At 36.7% G+C, this 23958-nt stretch overlaps 1 protein-coding gene across 3 annotated transcripts in view; it reads right to left on the bottom strand.

Moving 5' to 3' along the window:
* The window catches only part of LOC150085405 (uncharacterized), a 209930-nt gene that overhangs the window by 30434 nt on the left and 155538 nt on the right, over nucleotides 1-23958 (bottom strand). For all 3 annotated transcript variants that reach the window (XM_090374032.1, XM_090374033.1, XM_090374034.1), the window contains 2 exons: nucleotides 13512-13693; nucleotides 2253-2364 (listed from right to left, as the gene is read on the bottom strand). In XM_090374032.1, coding sequence (XP_090230158.1) covers nucleotides 2253-2364; nucleotides 13512-13693 — 294 coding nt within the window. The remainder of the gene's footprint in view (nucleotides 1-2252; nucleotides 2365-13511; nucleotides 13694-23958) is intronic.

Raw genomic sequence — 23958 nt, 5'->3', positions numbered from 1 at the left:
GTATAAGGCAATGGTCAGGCCACCATGAGTACTGCATACAGGTATGGAGGTCTCATTTTAGGAAGGATGTAGAGCTGCTGGAACGAGTACAAAGAAGGGCAACGAGATTGGTTAGGGGAATAAAGGGGTGTTCTTACCAAGAAAGGCAAAGGTTCTGCTGCAAACTGCAGCATCTTGAGACTAGCCACCTGCAAGGTGATCTGAATGAGGTGTATAAGGCTTTGAATGGTTTCAGGAAGCTCAATGCTGATGGGGTTCTTCCTTTTGCTCAGATTGCACACTTGAGGGGACATAAATTCAAACTGAGGAAAGACAGTTGCAGAACACATGTGCAGAAGTTTGCATTTAGCCAGCGAGTAGTAGATTGCTGGAACAAGCTTCCATCTGTCACTGTGTAAGTTGATAGCTTAATATTATTATTAGTATATATACAGTGGATTCCGGTTATTTGGGCCACCGGTTAACGGGGTAGCCATTTATTTGGGGCAAATCTTAAAAAACAGAAACCGATCGAGAAAATAGCCAGGGTTTACTTCGCTTAATTGGGACAGCATGCCATTTAATCGGGGCAGGAGACCGCAGCACTGGAGATTACCCTACGATTGTCTCCGACGGTACCACGTGGTTCGGTTGAAATTCTGGAGGTCACAACCATAAAACAATAAAAACAATTAGCAGTCACCTGTTTATTGGGCTTTTCTGTTAGTGAAATCTATCATAAATGTACAGTAAACTCGATCTTACTGAATTTGTGATAATACCGACAGCTGGAATTCTGTGGGTTATTATGGTGAAATGTGTTTACACTTCCATGAAATCTTAAATCATATAAAAAAATTAATTTTCAGATCTTCTCTTCATTCCTATTTTTAAAGCTTTGTAACTCGTTACTCCGTTCTCACTTGCGCATATCGTGTTACTTGCAATTTGTGTGTGCTGTGTTCTTTGTTACTGATTGCTTATCTTTTTACTGTTTTAAATTTTAACCTCTCCCCGCCCACAAATGTCAGTGAACAAAAAAGACATAGTTCAACTAGTTCGTATGTACGTATTAATTATTCTGATTTTCACGTATCATTTAATTTTTTAATTGGTAAGGTAATAAATGGTAAATTTGTGCTTAACATATCTTTGCTTTTATAGCCTGTGGATAATATTCCTCCTATTTTCGCTAATTAGAATCGCTGTTTAATAGAATTAAAATTCAATTCACAAACATGATCACAATGACCGGCGCTTACTGCACATTGTATAGTGAACGGTACTTTACTATGTTGAGTTCGTGGTAACGTGATTTGATTGTACAGCGAATCAATTATAAAAAAAAAAGGGGGGGGGGGTTACATTGTATTTTTAACTATTTTAACTATTTACGTGAAACTTCGGATAATTGGGGCAACCGCTTAATCGGGCCAAAATGCACTAGTCCCGATGTGTCCCAAATAACAGGAATGGACTGTATTATTATTAATAATATTATTATCAACGTAGAACATATTGAGTAGTACAACTCTGACTCATACTATCTAGTTGATAGCTTAAATAAATTAAAGGAAAAACTGGACAAACTTTTGGAGCAAATGAATGGGTGAAATGGGATTCTCCCCCCCCCCATGGTGTATATGCTTGCTCTCTTGTATCGTATGCCATTACTAATGATAAGTTTGTTCCAACAATCAACCATCTGCTGGCTGAAGGCAAAACCTCTGCTCATCTATCCTGCTGCAACCATCCTTCCTCAATTTGAATTTATGTCCCCTCATACGTGTAGAAGAATGCCATCAACATTGAGCTTGCTCAATCAGATCACTCACACTCCAGACCGTGCAATTTTCAGAAATGAAGCTTTTCTTGGTAAGATCACCCTTTCATTCTCTTCACCAATCTCATTGCTTTCTCTGCACCCATTTCAGACAATCTATTGAGATCAGCCTTTTTCTCTGTTATTGACCAATAATGAAGAAAATCTGTGTAGATACACCAATCAGATCTGTAAACATGGAAATGTCCTTGGTCTGAGGGTGGAGCTTACAGCCACCAACAATATTTGAAGAATGCACCAGAAATGTTTCATAATAGTTCTCAAAATACTGTGATGTACCAGTGGTCAAGGTTGTTAAGTTAGCTATTTTTATTTATTTGTATGCTTTAAGTAATCTAAGTGTTTAGTTAACTTTTTTTTATTCTTTTATCTCCGTATATCTCTTTTTTTTCCTTTTAAAACACAAAAACATCTAGCATTATTATTTTACCTGGTCTCTTTCTTCAACCAGTTTTCGTCTGGAAGTCGAAAGTTCAATTTGGTTCTGATGCCACTCCTTGAAACTAGAAAATATCAGTTCAGCTAATTCTGACGTTACTTGCCTGGAGAAGACAAATTAAGCATACTGTCATGTATTATTAATAAGAATGAAACATAGTTCATTTAATTGACTTTTTATGAACTGTAAATTGCAATGATCTTCATCCTTACACAATGTAAGGATGAAGTAAGGACTAACTTTAATAACCAATACAACCAATATTGAATTTTGGAACTGTTAATTATACATAACTATATCTTTTTAAATAAGAATATGCCAATTCATTTAATTAAATACACAGCAGAAATAATACTAACTTAACTTTAGCACAAAATAACTTTCTATTTTAGTCTTACATTTAAACTGCTCTTTTATCCTCATTTTAATACTAGCAGGATCTTTCACTTCTCACACACTTATGAAGAGTTGAATGGTTGCATGCAAGATTGCGTGGCCAACTACTAAATGCATTTTACATCATCACATATCTACATGAAATTAATGGCAGATCATGCTATAAAGAATTTGGCTGCATAGTGAAGACGTAGTAAGCCTGTGTTTCTGCCCATTCCCTACTGTAATTCAGGAGAGGTCAGTGAACAATGTGCGAGTCACATGAGGAGTTGGTGGGTTTCAAACATTCCACACCAACATGGTATACCAACATAAACATATCTTTCCGCAGAAACAACTTTGCATTTTGGATAAAGCCTGAATCAACTGATGTAAGTTTGTGTTGAACAAGTTGGATTAATATCTAGAATTCATCCAGTGGATTCAGACTATCCACTGTAAAATTCTATGGTTGAAAAACAGGTGAAGCAAAATTACACACTGTTCTCATGTAACTAGAGAATGCCACTATTTACCTCTTCTGAATAAACAGTCACAGATAAGTAAATTTTATCCAAGATTATTATAAATTTTTATCTTAACAGCAATCACTCCAAATTTTTAGACTGTCATAAAAGGAACATTATCAGCACTTAAAAGCCAAATAGTTTGTAATAGAAATTATAAGATGTTAGGTTTGCAACCAGTGAGTTTCTTAAGACCTCTTGTACTGACCAACTAACTTCCTTCGAAATCAAGTAACTTAAAACTAAAATGCAGAGCTTTCACCCTGCAGGGGTGAAACCCAGCTGAAAACATACAGTTTTCAGCTGGGTTTGATTTTGGAGTTATGACATTATTACTGAGTTGTCCTGTTTCTGCATAAGAAATGAAATGGCACCTCTCAAAAGAATTATCATGTTATTTATTTGTAAAGTAGGGCCACTAGCTAGATGGCCATTTTGATGGTTGTTGGTTTGATTTCCATCCATTTGAAGGATGGAAATCAAAAAATGCAGCACTTTTAACAGAAATCTGGCTTCAGCCAGAATGCTCTAAACTGCATTTCAGCACTGTCTCAATAGTATTCTAAGACTTTTGTCATATGGTGCAGTGGGTAAATTAATGTCATAATGAAATAGAATAATAAATTGTATTTTAAATTTCTTTACTACTTCATTTATTTTATCATTGAATTCAATTATACAGTACTGACTAGTGCAGAATCTGTCTCATGACCTGATTGAAGTTCACTCAACAAATTAAAAGTATACAATCTTCTTTCACAAACAAATTCTCTTAAAAAAAAAATGAAAATCATACTTAAAGTAACCTAACTTTTTCTAAAAAATAAAAACAGCTATAATGCACATAGAAACAAATGGGCATTGTTTAATAAGTTTCTAGTCTTAAGTCATAGGAGTTATCTGATATTGACTTCACACTATTTTTTGGTGTATTCTCCTTGTAACTCATTATTATATTATTATTGATATTATAATGGCTCCCCAAGCATGCTCATAACCATAACTGTACTATGTCCATAGATGTGCATGGGCCAATTTGCATATCGTGTGGATTGAAAAATGCAGAATATATCACAAGGGAAAACCCTATACCCTTTGACTGAGATCACTTAACTACAGCCTTGAAAGAAGAGGAAATTCTTCCAATCATCAACTTGAATCAAATAGAACTCTCCAAGCAAGTAGCAGATGGAAATGTATCATGGCAAATAGGCTGCCACGAAAGGCTTCCTTGTACCTCAATGCACTTTTTCCAGTAATGTTCCAGATTCATGATTGTTTTTTGTTGTTTGTTATTTTGGTTTTTAGGAGCATTAGCAACTAAGGCCATATTGCTCCAGGGATATGCGGTGGTCATTCTCTGACCTTTCCGTATTTGGTGGGCAAGGGCTCGAACCCCGGTATAATCAAGAAACGTGTGCTACGCACTGCTGCTCCTGCCCACCTGGCTACGGAGGCGCCCCAGATTCATGATCCCAGTTTTGTAGTTTCTTTCTTGAAGGTCTCGAAAAAAAGGGATGTGCAGCAACTAACATATCATCTGATCCAACTTTCTTTCCAAACAAGTTGGTTTTTAGTTTTGAGAACAGGCAAAAATCTGATGGGACTAGATATGGAAGTATGGTGGAACAACAATTCACAGCTGGCCTGATGACTTGCACCCATGGCAATGGCCAATATGTGAACAGGTGCATTTTCTTAGTGAAACAAAACACCTTTAGTCAGCTTTCCTGGTCTCTTTGCCTTGATTGCATCTCATAATTTAGCTACTAAGGTAACATAATATTGTCGGTTCATTGTTTGTTCCTTTGGAAGAAAACCTACCATTATTACTTCTTTTGAAATCCTAGAGGACTAATTCCATGACCTTTCCTGCTAATGGGACTGACAACTGACAGAGACTTCTCTGGACGTGGTGAATCATTATGCTTCGTCCATAGTACATATCTGGCCAAAACATGAACAAAAAAGTTTCTTTGAAGTTTTGAACTAAAAATGTTTCTGATTGAATGTCAAAAGTTGGGGGACCCATCATGCAGAAACTGTTGCCATACTCAATTAATTTGGCACAATGTTTTGTGCCCATTCAATTGAGATGTCTGTGGCCTCTACATTTCTCTAACAGTTACTCACCGAATCAACCATTACCATGTCATGAACATGTTTTCTGGAGTGGTTCCTGTTGATGGATGTTCACCATGCTGTTCATCAATACTGGTTCTGCTAGCATTGATGAACAGCATGGTGAACTTTCAGCCTCCCAATTTATTTACCATATCTTCAAGAATACTTTTTCTCAAAAACCCACCTTTTTTTTTTTTTTTTTTTTTTATAAAAATATTTTATTAAGGCTTGATGCTAAATTTTGAACTTGAACTTAAAAAAAGTGTTAAGTTATGAACTATAACTTTGCATTAATACATTTTCCTTCTATGAGAGGCTACAAACTTATGAAAAAACCCTCATGCTCAATAACAATGACACATCTGAGTTATTAATGCTACATACGAAACTAATAAAATAAAGATAATAAAAGTTAATCTTTTTTACACCGAATGTAAGCATACTTGTCAAAATGTATGACATACGAAATCCGAATTACCTTTTCATCTAATGTTATAAACACAACCTTCAGATGGTCACTACATTTAGACTAAGCACATATTGTTAAATTAAGTTCTTCGGTAATTTAAAAATAACAAGCTTGACTAAAAATCAGAAGAAACTGAACTTACAGGAAAACTAAAAGACACTAATTATTAGAAACCTTCAAAAATTGTAAAGTTAGCAGAAATGCATTTCTTGGTATGTGGGTACAAATAAAATGGGAAAATAGTCCCAAAATTGAATTGTAGGCGAGGTGCAGTTGAGAAATAGTCTTAACTTTACAGGGTTATTACACAACTTGAAGATTTACTAATGCGTGTTATTTTTCTACATAGTCTCCCTCTGTCTCCACATAGTTACCAACTCCATACCCAATTTTAAAACACTGTGCAGTCTTCTTTGGAGAATGTGTTATACCCACTGGTATATCACTGTTTCCATTATATTTCTGGACTGTCACCGAGTTCTACTCAGGCATCTTTTAGTTTGTTAAACAGCTAGAAGTCTGAGAATCAGTTCTACAGAATATGGGGGTGTGGTGACATATTTCAATCCCCATGTCACATGGAAACCTGTACTCAACTTCCTATTTCTTAGGAATACTGTCCGGTTATTATAAGCGTTCCTTATCCCAAACAATTGCATACAGAACCTTGTTAGTTGATACATTTATTGCCTTTTTTGTCTTTTGATTGTACAAAAGGACAAAGGACTCATCAACAGTGACTACTGTGCTCAGAAAATGCTCTGGATTTGCCACATATTGACAGGACTTGACATGCATTTAATTGAGCCTTCTCTTTCCCAGCATCTAACTTCTGTGAATCCCAGTGTGCACACACCTTTGACAATTCACCCCAAATCTTCGTGTGAATAGCTGTTCTGTGAAAATGGTCTGTCTCTGTGTATATATTGCAATTGTCAATCAAATGATCATGTCCACCACAATCAGTTTTTGGCCTTTTTCTAATAAAGTGAAGTACTTAGTACTTATTAAGTACTAAGTACTTAGTATTTATTTTAAATGTTTTAGTTTCAATATAAAACTTTTTTTTTTTTTTAATCTTGTCTGGTTAAAAAAAATCACTATAAACAATAAATAAATTCCAACCGATGCAATAATAATGAATTCCAACTGATATATGTGCACATATTATATTTTGCAAGTTAAATAAATGAACAGATAAATAATACGACAAATTATTTTATATACTAATTAAGCATAAAACAAAGAGTACTTAATATATATAGCAATAGGGGCAGGCAGTGACAAGAAATGAATCTTGTTTGTAATAATGTTAAACCAAGAATATCAACAAAAAGTGGAAGGGAACGACAACAAAAACACATTACACAGCACCCTGTCTATGAGCAAATTTCACTCAATAACTCTCCATAAACAACCTTATCATTTCCAAAACTACTGATGTTAGACTTTATATATATTTAGGAATAAGAGCCCCTAATCTTGAACTGAAAATTAATGTGCTAGAGATATATGGCATGTGGATCTGTTAAGCTCTACATAACTAGTCCTAGGTTAAATTCAAGAACCCGCTTAGAAACAATGTCTTCAAGACAGTGTGGTCACCACAGTGGTGAGCTCATGATTGATTTCACAAGCATTCTCTTTTGTGAACAGAATCTTAATGACTGCACACTATTCTTCCATCAAAAATTTTAGGGATTCAGAACAGTCCCTAAGAACTTCACTGCAAATAAGACACATGCAGTAGGGCATTTCTTCTTGCAGAGAACATAATCTATACTTAGCAGATTTTTTGACTGGCTGATTGATGGCAACCATGTCTTCTGGGAAACCAGGCACCGTAAAAAATAATAAAGAATGGAGGTTACTTCTGGATTGCACCTCTTTTTTAGCTTTTATTAGGTAGAAGTTTTAATGAGTTTGTTTTACAATAATACATATATCCTGCATTATTTGGCATCTTTCATCCATTCTTGTGATTTAACAATTGCTAACTTCCATATAAAGTTGTTTCCCAGTGGGAAATCTACTGACCTTCTAGGGCTTTCACTGATTTGAAAAAATAAGTGAGAGTTTTAAATGCAAGGAGCACCAAAAGCTAGTTATTTCGGTATGCAGGAGAACAAGGTAGAAGGTAAGCATCCCCTACCAATATAATTTCCCTACTCCATTTTGTTTTTAAAGAAACAACCAGTCCAAAAAGAAAGATTCTTCTTTGGCCCCAATCTGCCGAGAAACAGCAGTTGATCATTGGAAAAACCACATTCACAAAGAGCTATTTTAAGTACCTACACAGATAATAAACACCAAAAGTCAGATCTGGACTGCAGGGTGGATGATGTTAAATTGCAAGGTTGGTTGGTAGTTGCTATTGATGGTTTTATGGCACTTCAGCATTTTAGGCCAGATTGCTTTATTCATTTTATTGACTTAAATGGCATATTAATTTATTTTCTAGAAGTAGCTCTACATTCCTAGTTAAGCTACTTAGTTTATTTTGAATTTAGACAGAGTTTTGTAGGTTGTTACTTAGTATCAGTAGAACCTTGTACCATTCAAAACTCGCCACCATTGTTGTAGTATATTAGATCAATACGGAATAGCATAAGGTATAACGTAAAACTAGAGAGGGTAATACGTAGCACTGTATTAGGAAACTGTTAGCTTGATATAGTATTAGATTGATTTAACTCAATCAATTAAATTTATAAATTTTATTTATTTTTTTTTTTTTGTTAATTAAATTGTATTTAAATGGAAATCATACCCCAGCCTAGAGCAGCAAAGCAATGTGCACAAAGCAGCAGAAGTGCTGTGGTTTGGGGAGGAACCGAAGGGGGAGATTCTCCAACGCATCACGGTCTAAAAAAATGTGCAACGTGTGAAATGTTTCCAGACCTCTCTGTAACAGGACGTGATCTAGCCAAGGAGGATGCCTTTGTGTGTGTGTGTGTGTGTGTGTGTGTGTGTGTGTGTGTGTGTGTGTGTGTGTGTGTGTGTGTGTGTGCGCGCGCTAGGTGCAGAGACTGCGAAGAAATTAGGTGCCAACTCAGCATTCTGATGGGTGTCTATGAGAGTTTGAAGAATCAGGAAATGCTCTCAAAGGAATTAAAATGGGGGCCCATCAAGCTGTCGACTGCCCAATTCACCACCAAAGCTCACTCTTGTGCACCAGGCACCACAGCAGCACTCATCAGGGAAGAATTCGCAGGTCCTACAGGAGCTAGTTATTGTCGGTGACTCAATTGTCAAGGAAACGGGAAATATATTGTGCAAAAAGGATAGGTGGAATAGGACCAGGGTATGTCTGCCAGGGGCAAAAGTTGATGATGTTGTAGATAAGATATCTTTCAAAAGCACAAATGGTGATATCGTTGTAGACGTTGGCACTAATGACATTAAGTGTTGGAGATCTGTGGATTTACTTAACAAGTACAGATCAATGTTGAAAAAAAAGTCGCAAGTTAGGGCTAAATTTACAAGTGTCTGCAATTCTGCTCAGACACGATAGGAGGGAGTATATGGTGAGAGCCTTGTCAATCAATTCAGCCCTGGAGAGATTGTGCAAGTCTCACAGGGCAGAATTTTTCTCAGTGTGGTCAGGAGAAACTGCTTCTACAGGGATGGGATACACTTAAATAGAAAGGATGCAAGAATATTTGCTGATGCTATCAAGGCAATGTTAGGTGGGTCGGAAAATTGCTAGCTTGGGGAAGAGTTTCACAGACCAGCAGCCACAGGCAGAGGTGGAAGTGATTCTTGAACTGCTTCTATTGCAATAAGCAGCAGCCTGGAAAGCAAGTGCTGGGGATTTCATCAGGAACTGCTGCATGAAACAAGTAAATACATGGGCTGTGTTAGAGTAACTAATTTGTACGGGCAATTTGTACGTTATGTGGGCTAAAAAAAAAAACCAGCCAGAATAACTCACAGGAGAATCCTATTCCCTCCAGCTGATATCAGCTAACTACAGTCAGAGAGTCAGTAAGAACTCTTTCATGAATTCAAACCCAGACTTCTCCAAACAAGTGGCACTTGCAAAACCACTATACTGTAAGGAGTGAACAGTTGGGCTAAAGACCAAATTATAGAAGCATACAGCACAATATGGTGTTAAGCACAATATACAGCACATCTGGTGATAAGTTAAATATTTTTGAACTCAATGAGTCCTTGTCTGATTTCTTGATTCTCTGAAAGTTCTGAAGAAATATTTGATTTTCATTCAAACTAGGGTGAAACCTGTATGAGATGTAACTTTTAAGTGCGTGTGTGTGTTCATGCACATGCATGAGAGAGAGAGAGAGAAAGAGAAAAAAAAGCATGCAATTCCAGTCTTGTGGTCTGTAGAGGAATGGCTAAGTATGCTGTGACTTCTTTATAGTCAATTTAGATCACAGCTCTAAATGGACAACCATGATCTAAATGGTGTTTAGGAAACATTCGATTTTGCGTAGTTTGTTGACTCCATGATGGGGCAGTCCAAATTTTAATATTATTGGCATAGGAGATGAAGTTATTATTATTCTGAATGAAAGGTTGGAGACTACAGGAATAATACAGGTTGGGTTGTTTAAAATGAGCTAAGGATATACTGTCTGTAAATTGCATGCTGTACAGTTCTTGCTTGTGACCAACAAACTTGCTGAAAATAATATGGATGACAGGGTGCCAATGCCAGATATGCCTGCATTAACTAGCTTTGTGAAAAGAGTGCCTGAATCAACACAGTGGGGATGCAAGATTAATGACATTTTAAAAGAAAATAATTCATTTTACTTAATCATGACTTATCAAAACCATAAAGGAGTCATTCTCTTTGTGGATAACAAAAATAGCAATCTATTCTGAAGTACTGGAAAAGGGCTGCAAATATTTGACTACATTGACTGCACTGAAAGCCAATCTCATCTTGAAGAGGAGCTGCATCCGATGTTTGTCATTTAGCATTAGCATTTTTTTTTTTTTGGCAAAAAAAAAAAAAAAAAAAAAAACCTCCCATTTCATCCCTCCATTCATTCCAAATGCCTTTCCAGCTCAGCCTTAAATTTATTTAGGCTATCAACTTCCACAACAAAAGATGGAAGTCTGTTCCACCAATCAACCACCCCTAGCTAAAGGCAAATTTCTGCACATCTATTCTACAACTGTCCTTCCTCAATTTGAATCTGTGCCCCCTCAGGTTCTTAATCTGAGCAAGAGAAAGAATCCCATCAGCATTCAGCTTGCTCAATCTATTCAAGGCCTTATACACCTCAATCAGATCCTCACAGGTGCCTACTCTCCAGGTGCTGCAATTTGCAGAACTTAAGCCTTTCTTGGTAAGATCACCCCTTTGTTCCCCTTTTTTGTACTTGTTCTAGCAACTCTACATCCTTCCTAAAATGAGGCCTCCAGACCTGTACACAATACTCTAGGTGTGGCCTGACCACTACCTTGTACAACGGGATAATCACCTCCCTATCCCTGCTAGCAAAATTCCTATATATCATTGACAAGATTCCATGACCTGCCGTGGCAGCCCGTCTACACTGCTCAGCAAACTTCATATTTGACTGCACAATTACCCCAGGTCTTTTTCACTTTTTTAAACTATATTATGTTACTATGTCATAGCTGCAACCTTTTACTTTGGAAAAAAAAAAAAAATAATTAAGATTAGGTAACTGTTAACAGGAAGAAAAGATTTTTTGGTCAAACCAAGCAAAAAACATTTTCTCAAGTCTCACTAGAAATTAAATTTCACTGAGAACAAAAACACATTTTATATCAAAGTACAACCATAGGATTGTTTACATACAGTACACTTAAAAACATTAGCTTACCTAGATTTCTTCTGTGGGTTATTCTTTGGATTGTCTTTTAGACATCGGCCAATTATGATTGCTCCAAGAAAGATGCTGTATCTCCTCTTTGGAAATGTTGAGTCTGAGTTCTGTTAATAACATTGACATTACCATTTAGAATTGGCTGCCAAACACATTTCCAAAGCTTCACCAGAAAGAGATCTGAACTCAGGTTTTTTTTTTTTCTCTTTCATAAATCTCTTACACTCAGCATTGCTATGAGGAATTGTTAAAATGCCAATCACAATCTGGAATAATTTGCTACATTTCAAGCTTTGTTGTGCACTTTTCAGTTCCCCAACAATGGACCAATTCTATACATCAATTCCTTCTTATTTTATAACAGGAGATGGTAAGTTCTTATACTGAAATTGACAGAGCTAATACTACAAAATATCTTTAATTGCTTTGAATTAGCAGGGGCAAATGAGACCACTAATTTAATGTAATGAAAGCTTTTTTAATTTATTTATTTTAATTTGGTTCAAAAAAAACTTGTTCTCCAAATAGTACTGTGGATGACAAACTAGTTTTCTGATTACAATTATATTTAAGTTAAAGTTACATAATATTTAATTCAATACTTGTATGTGTTTACACAACATAACATACATAATATAGTCAATCTTCCTAAAGCATTAGCATTTGTAAGGTCTGTTATTTCTGGAATTCAGAAAAATACAAATTTCAAGTTTTGCATAAAAATAAATTTCATGAAAAAGTCAAATATAACTAAAATTTAAACTATGTGTGGTTGTAGTCACTAAATTAGACTCCATTATACCATGTTAAAGGAACTGTTCTGTTTTGTGGACTGCAACAAATAGTGTGTAGTGCTGAAGAGGTGCATAGTGCTACTGACAAACCAGCAAAAATTAAAAATAAAATGACAAGTGAAAATAACTTAAAAATTCAAAATAAATAAGTACGAGCCTGCAGACATCCAGGGGAGCACAGTGGCAATTTCCATATAAGTATGGCACAACTGCTGCCACGTGGAGACCATACAAACTAACAAACCTCCACTGCATGAAACAACCTAATAGGTAAATCTAGAAAGGAAAACATAAAATAATGGGGAAACCATGATGACCATTTCAGAGAGGCATCAGTCTTGTAGGATACACCTATTCACATTTAGTTTAATTTAATTTTGTCTTTTGAGTTCTCTAAATTAATTTTAATTTTGTATTTTATTTATAATTTTGTCATGCTTTGTAATTTTAATTAGTAGCTGTTATTTTGTATATCTGCACTTTGATTTGGCCTATCGAGTGGCTTTATTCAACGTGGAAATATGCATTTTGTCCTTTCAGTTTGTTGATTTCCTCTCTGGTTATCCATTAACTATATTTAGATGTGTTTTGTTGTCTATCTTGATGGCTTGCATTGTGGCATCCATAATTCTTTGTTCCTATAAAGCCAAAGCAGGAATGTGTGTCTTGGGGAATTTCCACAGGGCAAATGTCTCTTTGAAGAAATGGTCACTGTGGGCTCCCTAACTTTCTTTACTTTTGTATTTTTCTTTCTAAGAGTGTTTATTCACCAAATGGGTGTAGTGCAGTGGGGATTTCTTGGCAGAACCTGCACCATACTTAAGTGGGAGACTGCACTGCTGTACTTCTCTGGGTGTCTGAAGACCTCTGCTTACTTATTTATTTATTTTGGATTTTAAGTTATTTTCATTTGTCTTTTTTATTTTTAATTTTTTCTGGAATGTAGGTAGTAGTATGTACCCCTTCAGTGCTACTTGTTGCAGTTCACAGCAATTCATTAATATGCTGTAATAGTGTCTAATTTATTTAACCACTGTCCAAGTAAATTAAAATAATAATAAAATAAGGTAAGCATATTTGAAAAACATTTTCAAAAATTGGCAATGAGATACTTGAGGAGATATTGTTACCTTAAAGCAATGTGTTTATCTTTGAGAACTGCAGTCTGATTTAATAAATATTCATTTTCCATTTGACGTGACTTTATTTTTTCATTCCATTCTTTATCTTTGTTAATCAATTTTTCTTCAAATATGAGTTCTTGCATCTTTAATGCTTTGTTGAATTCTTCTTGATTAAATGTTTGGCATTCCTGAAAATATTGAATTTGAATTGAACTAAATGTGGTGTAATCAAATGATAATTTTCTACTAAATCAGACAATATGATACCACATTACAGGAACTGTTGCAAACTGCAACAAGTAATGCTACACAGCAGTGCTCACTGATACCTACATACCAGCAAAATTAAAAACATGCAAGTTAGTTAATGTACACATTTCAGGCACTTTAGCAAATAGTAATAATTCATGATTTACAACAACAAACAACAAAAAGCAATGTCCTGCACATCCACCACGCTGCCTATTCATTCCTACAACTAGTGCGTGGCAACAAATATAATATCCAGTACTTCAGCTACAATACACAGTATATGGATAGCCTGTGTGATATAAATAAATAATACCACTAATTCAATGTAATGAAAGTTTTTATTTATTTATTTTAATTTTATTCAAAAAAACTTGTAACCAATTTTAATGAAATTTGGGAAAGTTTGACATATCATTCTAAAAGAGAAAAATATAAAATTTCACAAAAATTCATCTACTAGAAGCAAAGTTATTAAGTACAGATGGATGGATGGATATGCATATGTTAACATGCCTAAAAAGACAAATTAAAACAAACTTAAAAATTCAGAGTAAATAAGCAGGGCTTACACTCACCTAAATGTGTGTTATTCAAAACAGATCATAGGTAATACCAATTAAAAAAGGTCTGGACAGACTCATAAAACCTGTTTGACAAACCATAAAGAAGGTGGTTTGTGCTTCACATATGCTATCTATGGAAAGCATCATCACAAATGCAGATCGTAGATTACATGGGGACATTCATCAGTAATTTAGCCAGCCAAGCCATATGAAGCTTCATCACCTTGGCTTCAATGGTAGAGCAGCTGTGTGTAAGTCCAATATCATAATCACACACATGAATCAGCTTTTGGAGAGGTACCATTCCTGACAACCATTGTCTTGAAAACAGTGACAGAAGGTGCCATGAAGTGACAAATCACACTACACAATGTTTCATTCTAATAGATATGTTTGGATGTGGAGATTGCCTAGATTGACTGGGGCACATAATCATGACCAGGAAGTTTGGCAGAAGTTGTCTGATGGAATTGGGCAGTTTTAGACTTTGTCTATTGGTATTAGTGCCTGAAAAGGTTCATGGCCTAGTTGGACATTTAGGACAATTATATGCTACCTTGAGTTCCTTGAGGTTTGTTATGCCACAGATATTCTCTGAGGTATGACAAGTTAGGGCTTGCTACCTGGGAGTCTAAAATGCTGATGGAACACACATGATGTCAGCAAGATGCCCTCACATCTGCCATCACTTTAAAAAGAGACCTAATTTATGACCTCCCACCAATGTCATGTGCTGGATATGATGGAATCCTGCAATTTTTCTTAAAGACTGTGAATGTCCACATCATAGATGTGCTTCTTGGAATCCTAACTGATCTCCTCACCGCTCAAACCTTCCTAACAGTCTGGAACCAGTATACAGTGCAGCCCATTCCCAAAACAAGGAGCAACTTTATGTTTTGGGAATGGGCTGCACTGCATACCAATAATGAAAGCCTCATATATCCTCAAAGTGCCTACTTTCCATTTTAAGCAACCAGATTCTGCATTGCGATTCCCCATATATCCATTACGCATTGAAACAGAGGTCCACCATCACACACTTCCTAACCACCACCACCACCAACACCATTCTGAAAGTTCTTCAAGATAGGGCCAAGTTATCAGTGTCTACTTGGATGTCCAATCCACATATGAGTGCATTGATGTCCATAGCATCCTGCAGTTGTGTGAGAAAGCATATTCTTTAAGTTGCTTCTTATGACAAAGGTTCTCCGCCTGACTGTGAATAAAAAATCCTTCACACAGAGAGTTAAGGTTGGTGTTCCTCAGGGCTGAGTTCTATCTGGGCTCCTCTTTACTGCTGTAATCCATCCATTCCTATGTCAGCAAACTGATTTAATTAACTATGATGATGATCTGAAGCTTCTCTATCGCATCCACAAGACCGACAGCCCAAATGCCATCTGCATCCATCATCACTAGCCTACAGAATCTAGCAACAACTCTTCTTTTCAAACTATTATTATTCTCTCTATATTTCTGTTTTTTCCTTTGTTATTTTCATATTTTTCTATCTTTTATCCCTTTCCCTTATTTTCATTGTTACTCATGATTCTTTAACTTCTTTCCCATAGCCTATTACTTTCTAATTGACCTCAATAACCCTATTCCTTATTTCAATCCAGTTCTTCTTAACCTCACCTTCATTTTTGACCTTAACTCTCAACTTCCTTGCAAAAAAATTTCCATATTCCATTTTCTATCCTTCTTTGTTCTCTCAATTCTCTTAAACTTCACACTTACATCCACTATGTTGTTATCACTATAAATATCATGTCCTGGATGGGCACAAGAATTTTTCACACCATTCATATACTTTTCCTCTTACCATTGTGCATTTATTATTTCTACCAGAAGTCATGGGATATCCATCTGATGACAGAACAATGTGTGTGACTGTGAAATATGCAAATATTTTAGCTTATAAACGTCCTTGGTTGTTAGCCTCCAATTCATTTCAACATGTATAATGAACAGCAAACAAAGGGAAAGAGCTACAGAATTTTAGAGGGTAATGAGTGTTATATTTCATGTTAGGAAAAATAGATATGCATACTGTTACTCAGAAATTAAACACTTCCCAAATTGACAAGTGGCAATGTCTGAAGAAATGGGAGCTTGAAAATGATGCTGAGACCAAGAAATAACCAGACATATATAAAATACTGAATGGAATGAGCCAACATGCCTTGAAATAGCTTGCTACCTTGTCTTTCCATCAGACCCTACAGAATCTGATTTTGGAGATGTAAGTGACCACGTGTAAACATGATGTTTCACAATACAGAGTTGCAAGCCAAATTTTGATGGAACAATTGCAACCCACAAGCTTTTGATAAGAAATGTACAATGACCTGGAATAGTGCAAGGCATGCTGAACCTAGTGGAACAATGAAAATCTACCTGGTTGAGTCATAGTACTGGGTGGTTATAAAATAAGTTTCCCTATTCAGCAGACCCTGGTGTTAAAATGGTTAGAGATAGCACTGTGAAAATCAGTGGGTATGTCATTTAGGGTATAGGCAACCGATTTGTAGAATGAAAAAAATTAGTTCACATTTTAGTATTTCAACATGAGACGGAATATTTAATTTAGGATTAGATTTTAACATCAGAAATTAGAAATCTACAGATAGAGCAAGACCCCCATATCCACGGGGGGATACGTTCCAAGACCTACTACCATGGATGGCTGAAACCATGGATATAAGCGAACACCTGCTAATCCCATATATAATGTGATTTTCTTGTACATACGTATAATAAAGTTTAATTGATAAATTAAACACACAGTAAGGCATTATCAACATTAAATACGGTAATAATAAAGTACAGCAGGCTATCAATTTAACGGGATACTTCAAGACTCCAAATTTAAAAAAAAAAAAAAAACACCCCAGAAATCATAAAATTCAAGTAATAACTAGAATAGGTATAAACAGATATTTTGCAAATCATAAATAAGCGACAAGAACTAGCATTATAAGTTGTCATTGGGAGATTAGTGTACCTATTATCTTGCAACCCCCGCTGTCTTCACACCTACTGCTCAAAATAAAAAAAGACAGAGACCAAATGTTTATTTTGATTTAGTGTGTCGCGTCGATGGTTGTGTTCCGTCGCACCATAAAAGGACAAATTTTGTTTCGTATTTATGTCAGGGATGTCAGAATTTTTTTTTTTTATAGTTGTTGTTATTTGGTTTCTAGGAGCATTAGCAACTAAAGCCATATTGCTTCAGGGATATGCGGTGGTCATTCCCTGGCCTTTCCATATCCTCCGTATTTGGTGGTCACAGGCTCGAACCCCAGTCTAATCAAGAAGAGTGTGCTACGCAGTACTGCTCCTGCCCACCTGGCTATGGAGGCGCATTTTTTTAAATTTTTTTTATAGTAACTATTTTTTTCTTTTTGTTTAGAAATCACGAAAATGATGGGCAAACGCAAGAGTTGTGCTTTCAATTAAACAAAAACTTGAAATTATTCAAAGTTTGAAAATGGCACATCCGTTAAATCTCTAAAGAACCCTTATAATGTTGGTGACCAAACCATATGCGACATTGTAAAAAATAAAGGGAAGCTATTCAATTTAAAATCAGCATCATAAAAAATAAAGCGAAGCATCGTATTGGACACACGAGTAATAAGTGTTAAATTTTTCGGTTTTCCCCCGTTAACTGAATCAATGGATCACCATCATCATCATCAGCCATTTTCAATCCACTGCAGGATGAAGGCCTCTCCAGCAACTTTCCAGTTCCTTCTGTTTTGAGCACTGGCCATCCATTTACTACCTACAAACTCCTCTTGGGTACCATTTTGTTATTTTTTTAGTCCATCTGTCTTCGAGCTATATGTCCTGCCCAAGACCATTTTAGTTCTTTAGTTTTGATAAGAATGTCCTTTACTTGAGTTTGCTGCCTAATCCATGTGTTTCTCTTCTTATCTAACAGTCTCATTCCCAATATAATTCGTTCCATTCTTTGCTGTGTAGTTCTCAGCTTCTCTTCCATTCTTTTGGCGAGTGCCCAAGTTTCACTTCCATAAGTCATGGTGGGGAGTATACATTGGTTCATTATTTTACGTTTCAGACAAACTGGGATACTGGGATTGCTCTTCAGTATGTGACTATATTTCCTGAATGCTATCCATCCAAAATTTATTCTTCTCTTGACTTCCAGCCATTAATAATGATAATTATTTCCCTTTCTGTGGCATACTTGTTCATCATTACTTTTGTTTTAGCCATATTCATTTTTAGCCCAAAATCCTTACTAACTGTGCATAACTGGTTAAGATTTTCTTATAATTCTTTGGAATCGTGGCTTATGACCACAATGTAAATGGTAAAATCTCCAAATCGTAAATGGTTTAGGTACTCTCCGTTCACATTGACTCCTTTCTGCGACCAGTCTAATCTTCTGAAAGCTTCCTCAAGGGCAGCAGTAAACAACTTCAGAGATATTGTCTCCCCTTGTCGAACTCCTTTCTCGATTTTAAATTTCCTACTGTCTTTGTCTAGTCTAGTCTAATAAAGAATGTAGCATTCTCATATATTTTCTTCAAAATCATATGTGGAGTATCTATGCCTTGTCTTTCCAGTGCCCGAAACATTGCCTTATGCTGTATGGAGTCAAATGCCTTTTCATAATCCACAAATGCCAGGCATAATGGTGTTTTATATTCATTTGCTTTTTTCCATTAGCTGTGATATTACATGAAGGTGATCGATAGTTGAGAATCCTGCCCTAAAGCCAGCTTGCTCTTTTGGTTGATTCTCATCAAGTATTCTTTCTAATCTGTTAGTAATGACCCTTGTGAACAACTTGTAGATGTGGGATAACAAGCTAATTGGTCTATAATTTCCACTTTCTGATTTATCTCCTTTCTTATGCAGCAAAACTGATTCCATTATTCCACTGCTTAGGCATCACACCTTTTTGAATGCACTTTGTGAAGAGCTTTGCCAGTTTTTGTGTTATGTCTCTTCCTCCCAATTTTAACAACTCTACAGTAACTTCATCTTCCCCCAGGGCTTTCTGATTCTTCATTTTCTTCAATGCATGTTCTATCTCATCAGGAAGAATATTGGGTATGTCGTATGTGTTGCTACTTTGCAATCCATCTTCTCCACTGCTGGCATCATTCCTTCGCTCCTTGTATAATTCTCTGTAGTAGAGTTCTGCTATTTATAAATACACCATCGCTATTCTTTAGTTTCAGTATCATTTGTCTTTCTGTATTACTGCTCATGGCTGCTGATTTAAATCCTTGGTTTTCCCTTAATGCTTTTTCTACTTTTCTTGTGTTAAATCTTCTTATATCCTCTCTGAGTCTCTTTCTAATGGCTTTGCATAACTCAGTATACACAATTTTTTCCCTGTCAGTGTTTTTCTTGCTCTTCATTTGTCGTCTTCGGTTCATCATGACAAGTGTTTCTTGACTAATTTTTTCTTCTTTGGATTTCTTTTTCCCTATAGGTTTCGTGGGCTTTATCACTTTCAGAAAGTTGTAACATTCCTCGTCGATATCTTGGTCCTGAGCAGTCTGCAGAAGCTCAAACTTGTTCTTAAGTTCCAGTACATACTGCTCTTTCTCCTCTTCTGTTATCTCAAAGACCTTTGTATTATTTACTCGAGTCAGTTTTTTCCTTTCCTACATCTATATCAAGTGTACATCTTACCATTCTGTGATCACTTCCAACATTTACCTTATTCAGGACGATAACATCATTCACAATATATCTCCTGTTAGTGAGGATGAAGTCGATTTCATTAGTTGTTAATCCATTTGGACTCTTCCATGTCCACTTTCCGTTCACTCTTTTCTTGAAAAAAGTGTTCATTACTGACAGTCCTTGAGATTCTGCAAATTCCACAAGTCTTTCACCTCTTTCATTTCTTTCACCAATTCCAAAATTTCCTATAGTTCCCCTTTCTGCGCTGTTTTGTCTTTTTCCAACCTTAGCATTGAAGTCCCCCATAATAATAGTGTAGTGGGTTTTCTGCTCATCTAGAAGACTCTCAATTTTGGTGTACATTTCTTCAACCTCTTCATCATCATGGCTCAATGTTGTTGCATAAATCATTATAACCTTTAGCTTGTACCTCTTAGAAATCTTGAGTATTAGTCTTGACACTCTTGGTGATGTACTTTTGAATTCCAAAATGTTGTTTTTAAAATCTTTATGGACCAGAAACCTAACCCCACCTTCACTCTTTTCACTGTTTCCATTGGTGTACAGATTTCCACTTGATAAACTTATAAGTGATTCATTTCTTCTTCTTGTTTCAGCCAAACCGATGATATTCCAATTCACATTTTCTAATTCCTTTTCCAGCTCTAATATCCAGTCTTCACCAATGAGTGATCTTACGTTATAACAGGCCAAGTTCAGTTTCCGTGCATGGCAGCCTGGTTGTACCCAGAGATTCTTAGCACCCTCTGCTTCCACTCTGATCCTCTCGCTGCCGTAAAAGGGGGAGTGTAAGCTGCTGGGGACTGAGGGCCATTTGTTTTGTCGTGCTGTCATATGCTGGAGGGGTTGGTCTTTTCCTCTTCACGCTGACCTGGCATCTTGAAGAGACCACTCTACACGTTCGTTGCCACCTAAGTGACGTAACAGGTCTTACCATCGAGAAGGTGTGCATGAGTGGATTTTAGGGAGGCAGGCCAACCGGACTTCTCATAAATCTTCTGTAATAGAGAGATATTGGATCCATCAGTGTTTTAGGCTGAGTGTCTGATAACACACAAGATACCTATTCCCCTCTAAGCCCCTTGGATACAGGGGCACAACTGTTGAGATGACATTCTGAAAACTGAGGTCTGCGTGTAACACAGTTTCGTGTAGCATCTCATTGGGGATATTGGCTACATGCTGTTTAATGCTTGCTTTCAAATCAACAAGTGTCAGTATGCCACCAAGGAAAACTCTGCCTTCGGGAATTCCCATAGCCAGAAATCACAAGGATTGAGATCTGTGATGGGGCTGGCCAGAACTGCGGAAAGTCTCTAGAAATGATGGGATCATTTCTGAATGTTGAACACAGCAGTTCCTTCACTTATCAACCAACACGGGGAAGGGCACCATTTTGCATGAACAGTATGGTCTCCAAGCATTGTCTTTCTTGCAGAGCACAGAATAATGTGATTTCTTAAAGAGCACAATACTGTGAACTAGTTACTGTATACATTATGGGGCCATGAGGTGTAGCCTCTTCAAAGAAAAATGGTCGAATTATAAACTCTGCTGTGAATCCACACCATACTGTAATGTATGGACTTTGTAGTGGTCTTTCATGCACAGCAGATGGATGAGAATATTTGGCAGTTTTGTGCATTTACAGCCCCATGAAGAGTGAAATGTGCCTCATCAGACCACAAGATCATTCGAGTCCATGTATCGTCAAGTTCCATATGAGCCAGAAATCGTATAGCAGTCTATTCGTTGTTGCTGATCACGAGACTTTAGTTCTTGCACTACATGAATCTTGTACGGGAACCAGCATAAAATTATTCAAGGCACTTTATGTACAGTAGACCAAGGAAGATTCAAGTCTCTTGACACACCTCTGGCACTGCTGACTGGTAGTGTTTCGCATTCTGACCTGGAGGCCATTGCAACCACCACTTCATTCACTACCTCCATTCCAATACATGGTCACCCCCTGCCTGGAATTACACCTAACTCCCCAGTCGCTTCAAAATTTCTTTATTAGTTTTTGAAGTCCCACTGACATCAAAGGTCCTTTACGCTTCCAATATTCACATAGCACTGCATTAGCATTACTATTATTCTGGTAGAATAGTTTTACTAAAAGAGCACATTCCTTTTTTGTAAGAGCCATAATGGTTACTGATGGTGGCATTGGCCTTTCTGCTTTTATCTAACAGGATGTCATCTGCATAAGCAGTATGTCTTGAAGTAAATGACAACTTTTACATATGTGCAGTGCTGTTTCCCCTGGTGGCATAAATTCGAACTAATTTTTTTTCTTCTACAAATCGCTTCTCCATACCATACCCTAGACATACCCACCAATTTTCACAGCGCTAACTGTTTTGACACTAGGATCTCCTGAATAGGGAAACTTATTTTATAACCACCTGGTATATGTTCTTTCAGTTTAACAGATGTGTTTCAGTATGGAGGACAGCTGGGGAATGATTACTACTTGAGTATGTTGTTCCTATGAAATTAGGAGGAAGAGGAGATGTTATGGTTTAGGGATGTCTCTCACATTTGCAGTGCATGGAGCCATAAATGTTTTGTTGTACATAATTCTATTTGCCGTACATTGGAGGAGTTTTAGGAAAGCAGCCTTCCAATATGATGTTTGTTGTTTGGTTTTTAGGAGCATTAGCAACTAAGGCCATATTGCTCCGGGAATATGCGGTGGTCATTCCCTGACCTTTCCGCATCCTCCATATTTGGTATGGAGGATGCGGAAAGTGACGGGCTCGAACCCCGGTCTAATCAAGAAGCGTGTGCTACACACTGTTGCTCCTTCCCACCTGGCTACGGATGCTCCGTTTCCAATACGATTATGCTGCATATTGCGAAGTCGGGATTGTAAATGTGTGGTTTGAAGAGAATATTGCAGTGTTCACTACAGACCTCTGACCTCACCCTAAATGAACATCTTTGGAATGAACTGGAATTTAGAATTATAGAAATACCTGATAGACCTCTTCATCAGTAGAACCCACAAATACTTTATACCATCAGAGATTAGTAGAATCTTCTATAATACTCTAAAATACAGTCAGTCCTCGTATAACATGTGCTTACCCTACACGAATTCGATCATACATGATTTATAAATAGGGGAACGATATCTTATATAACACTAACCGAATTCACTTATGCACGATTGGCCTTTGTGTTTACAAGAAATGGCAGTCGGACGCAGAATCACCCAAACCGAACGCAACACAATAGGAATGAAGATACGATTCTGAAAATGTATTTGGTTTTTTATATCAGTGAAAGGGAAACACATTTCACCATAATAACTTAAAAACCAACACAATTCCAGCTATTGGTATAGTCGCAAATGCAATTAGTTCGAGTTTACTACCAGATTATAACAGATCCACTAGCAGAAACGCAACTGGAAATTGTTTTTATTGTTTTATGGTAGTAACCCCTAGAAACGTGCTTTAGTAAAATGTGAAGTGTTAATAGTGTATCTCTGCCTTTACAGTGTTGTTTATTCAGTTGCTACAAGCGCGCAGCTTTGTTTATGTGTATCAAGCGTGCCTCCTCGTTTTGTAATTGTGCTTTACTCCCTAAAAATGAGTAAAATACTTAAAAGGTGTGAAAAGGAAGCGTCCTGGTGAAGACACTGCAGATTAAGAGAGAAAAAGAAAAGCAATATCGATAAACAGAGGCGGACTGAGTCAAAAATTCTTACCCGGGAAAATTTATAGTGGCCTCATACTATGGTTTATGGCCAAAATCACACCGGCCTCCGGGGTTTCTCCAGTAAGGCTTATGGCCAGTCTGCCTCTGTCGATAGAGAAAAAATATGAAATTGTGAAACGCTTTGAGCGAAATAAAGACCGTGTGATATTACACATGCTACAGGCCTTAATGAGGCAACACCGAGAATTGCAAAGAATGCAGAGAAA

The sequence above is a fragment of the Mastigoproctus giganteus genome, chromosome 5 (assembly GCF_048544385.1).
Source record: "Mastigoproctus giganteus isolate SK-2022 chromosome 5, ASM4854438v1, whole genome shotgun sequence".
NCBI lineage: Eukaryota > Metazoa > Arthropoda > Arachnida > Uropygi > Thelyphonidae > Mastigoproctus > Mastigoproctus giganteus.
The sequence above is the reverse complement of the archived record's forward strand: the minus strand, read 5'-3'. Positions and strand labels throughout refer to the sequence as shown.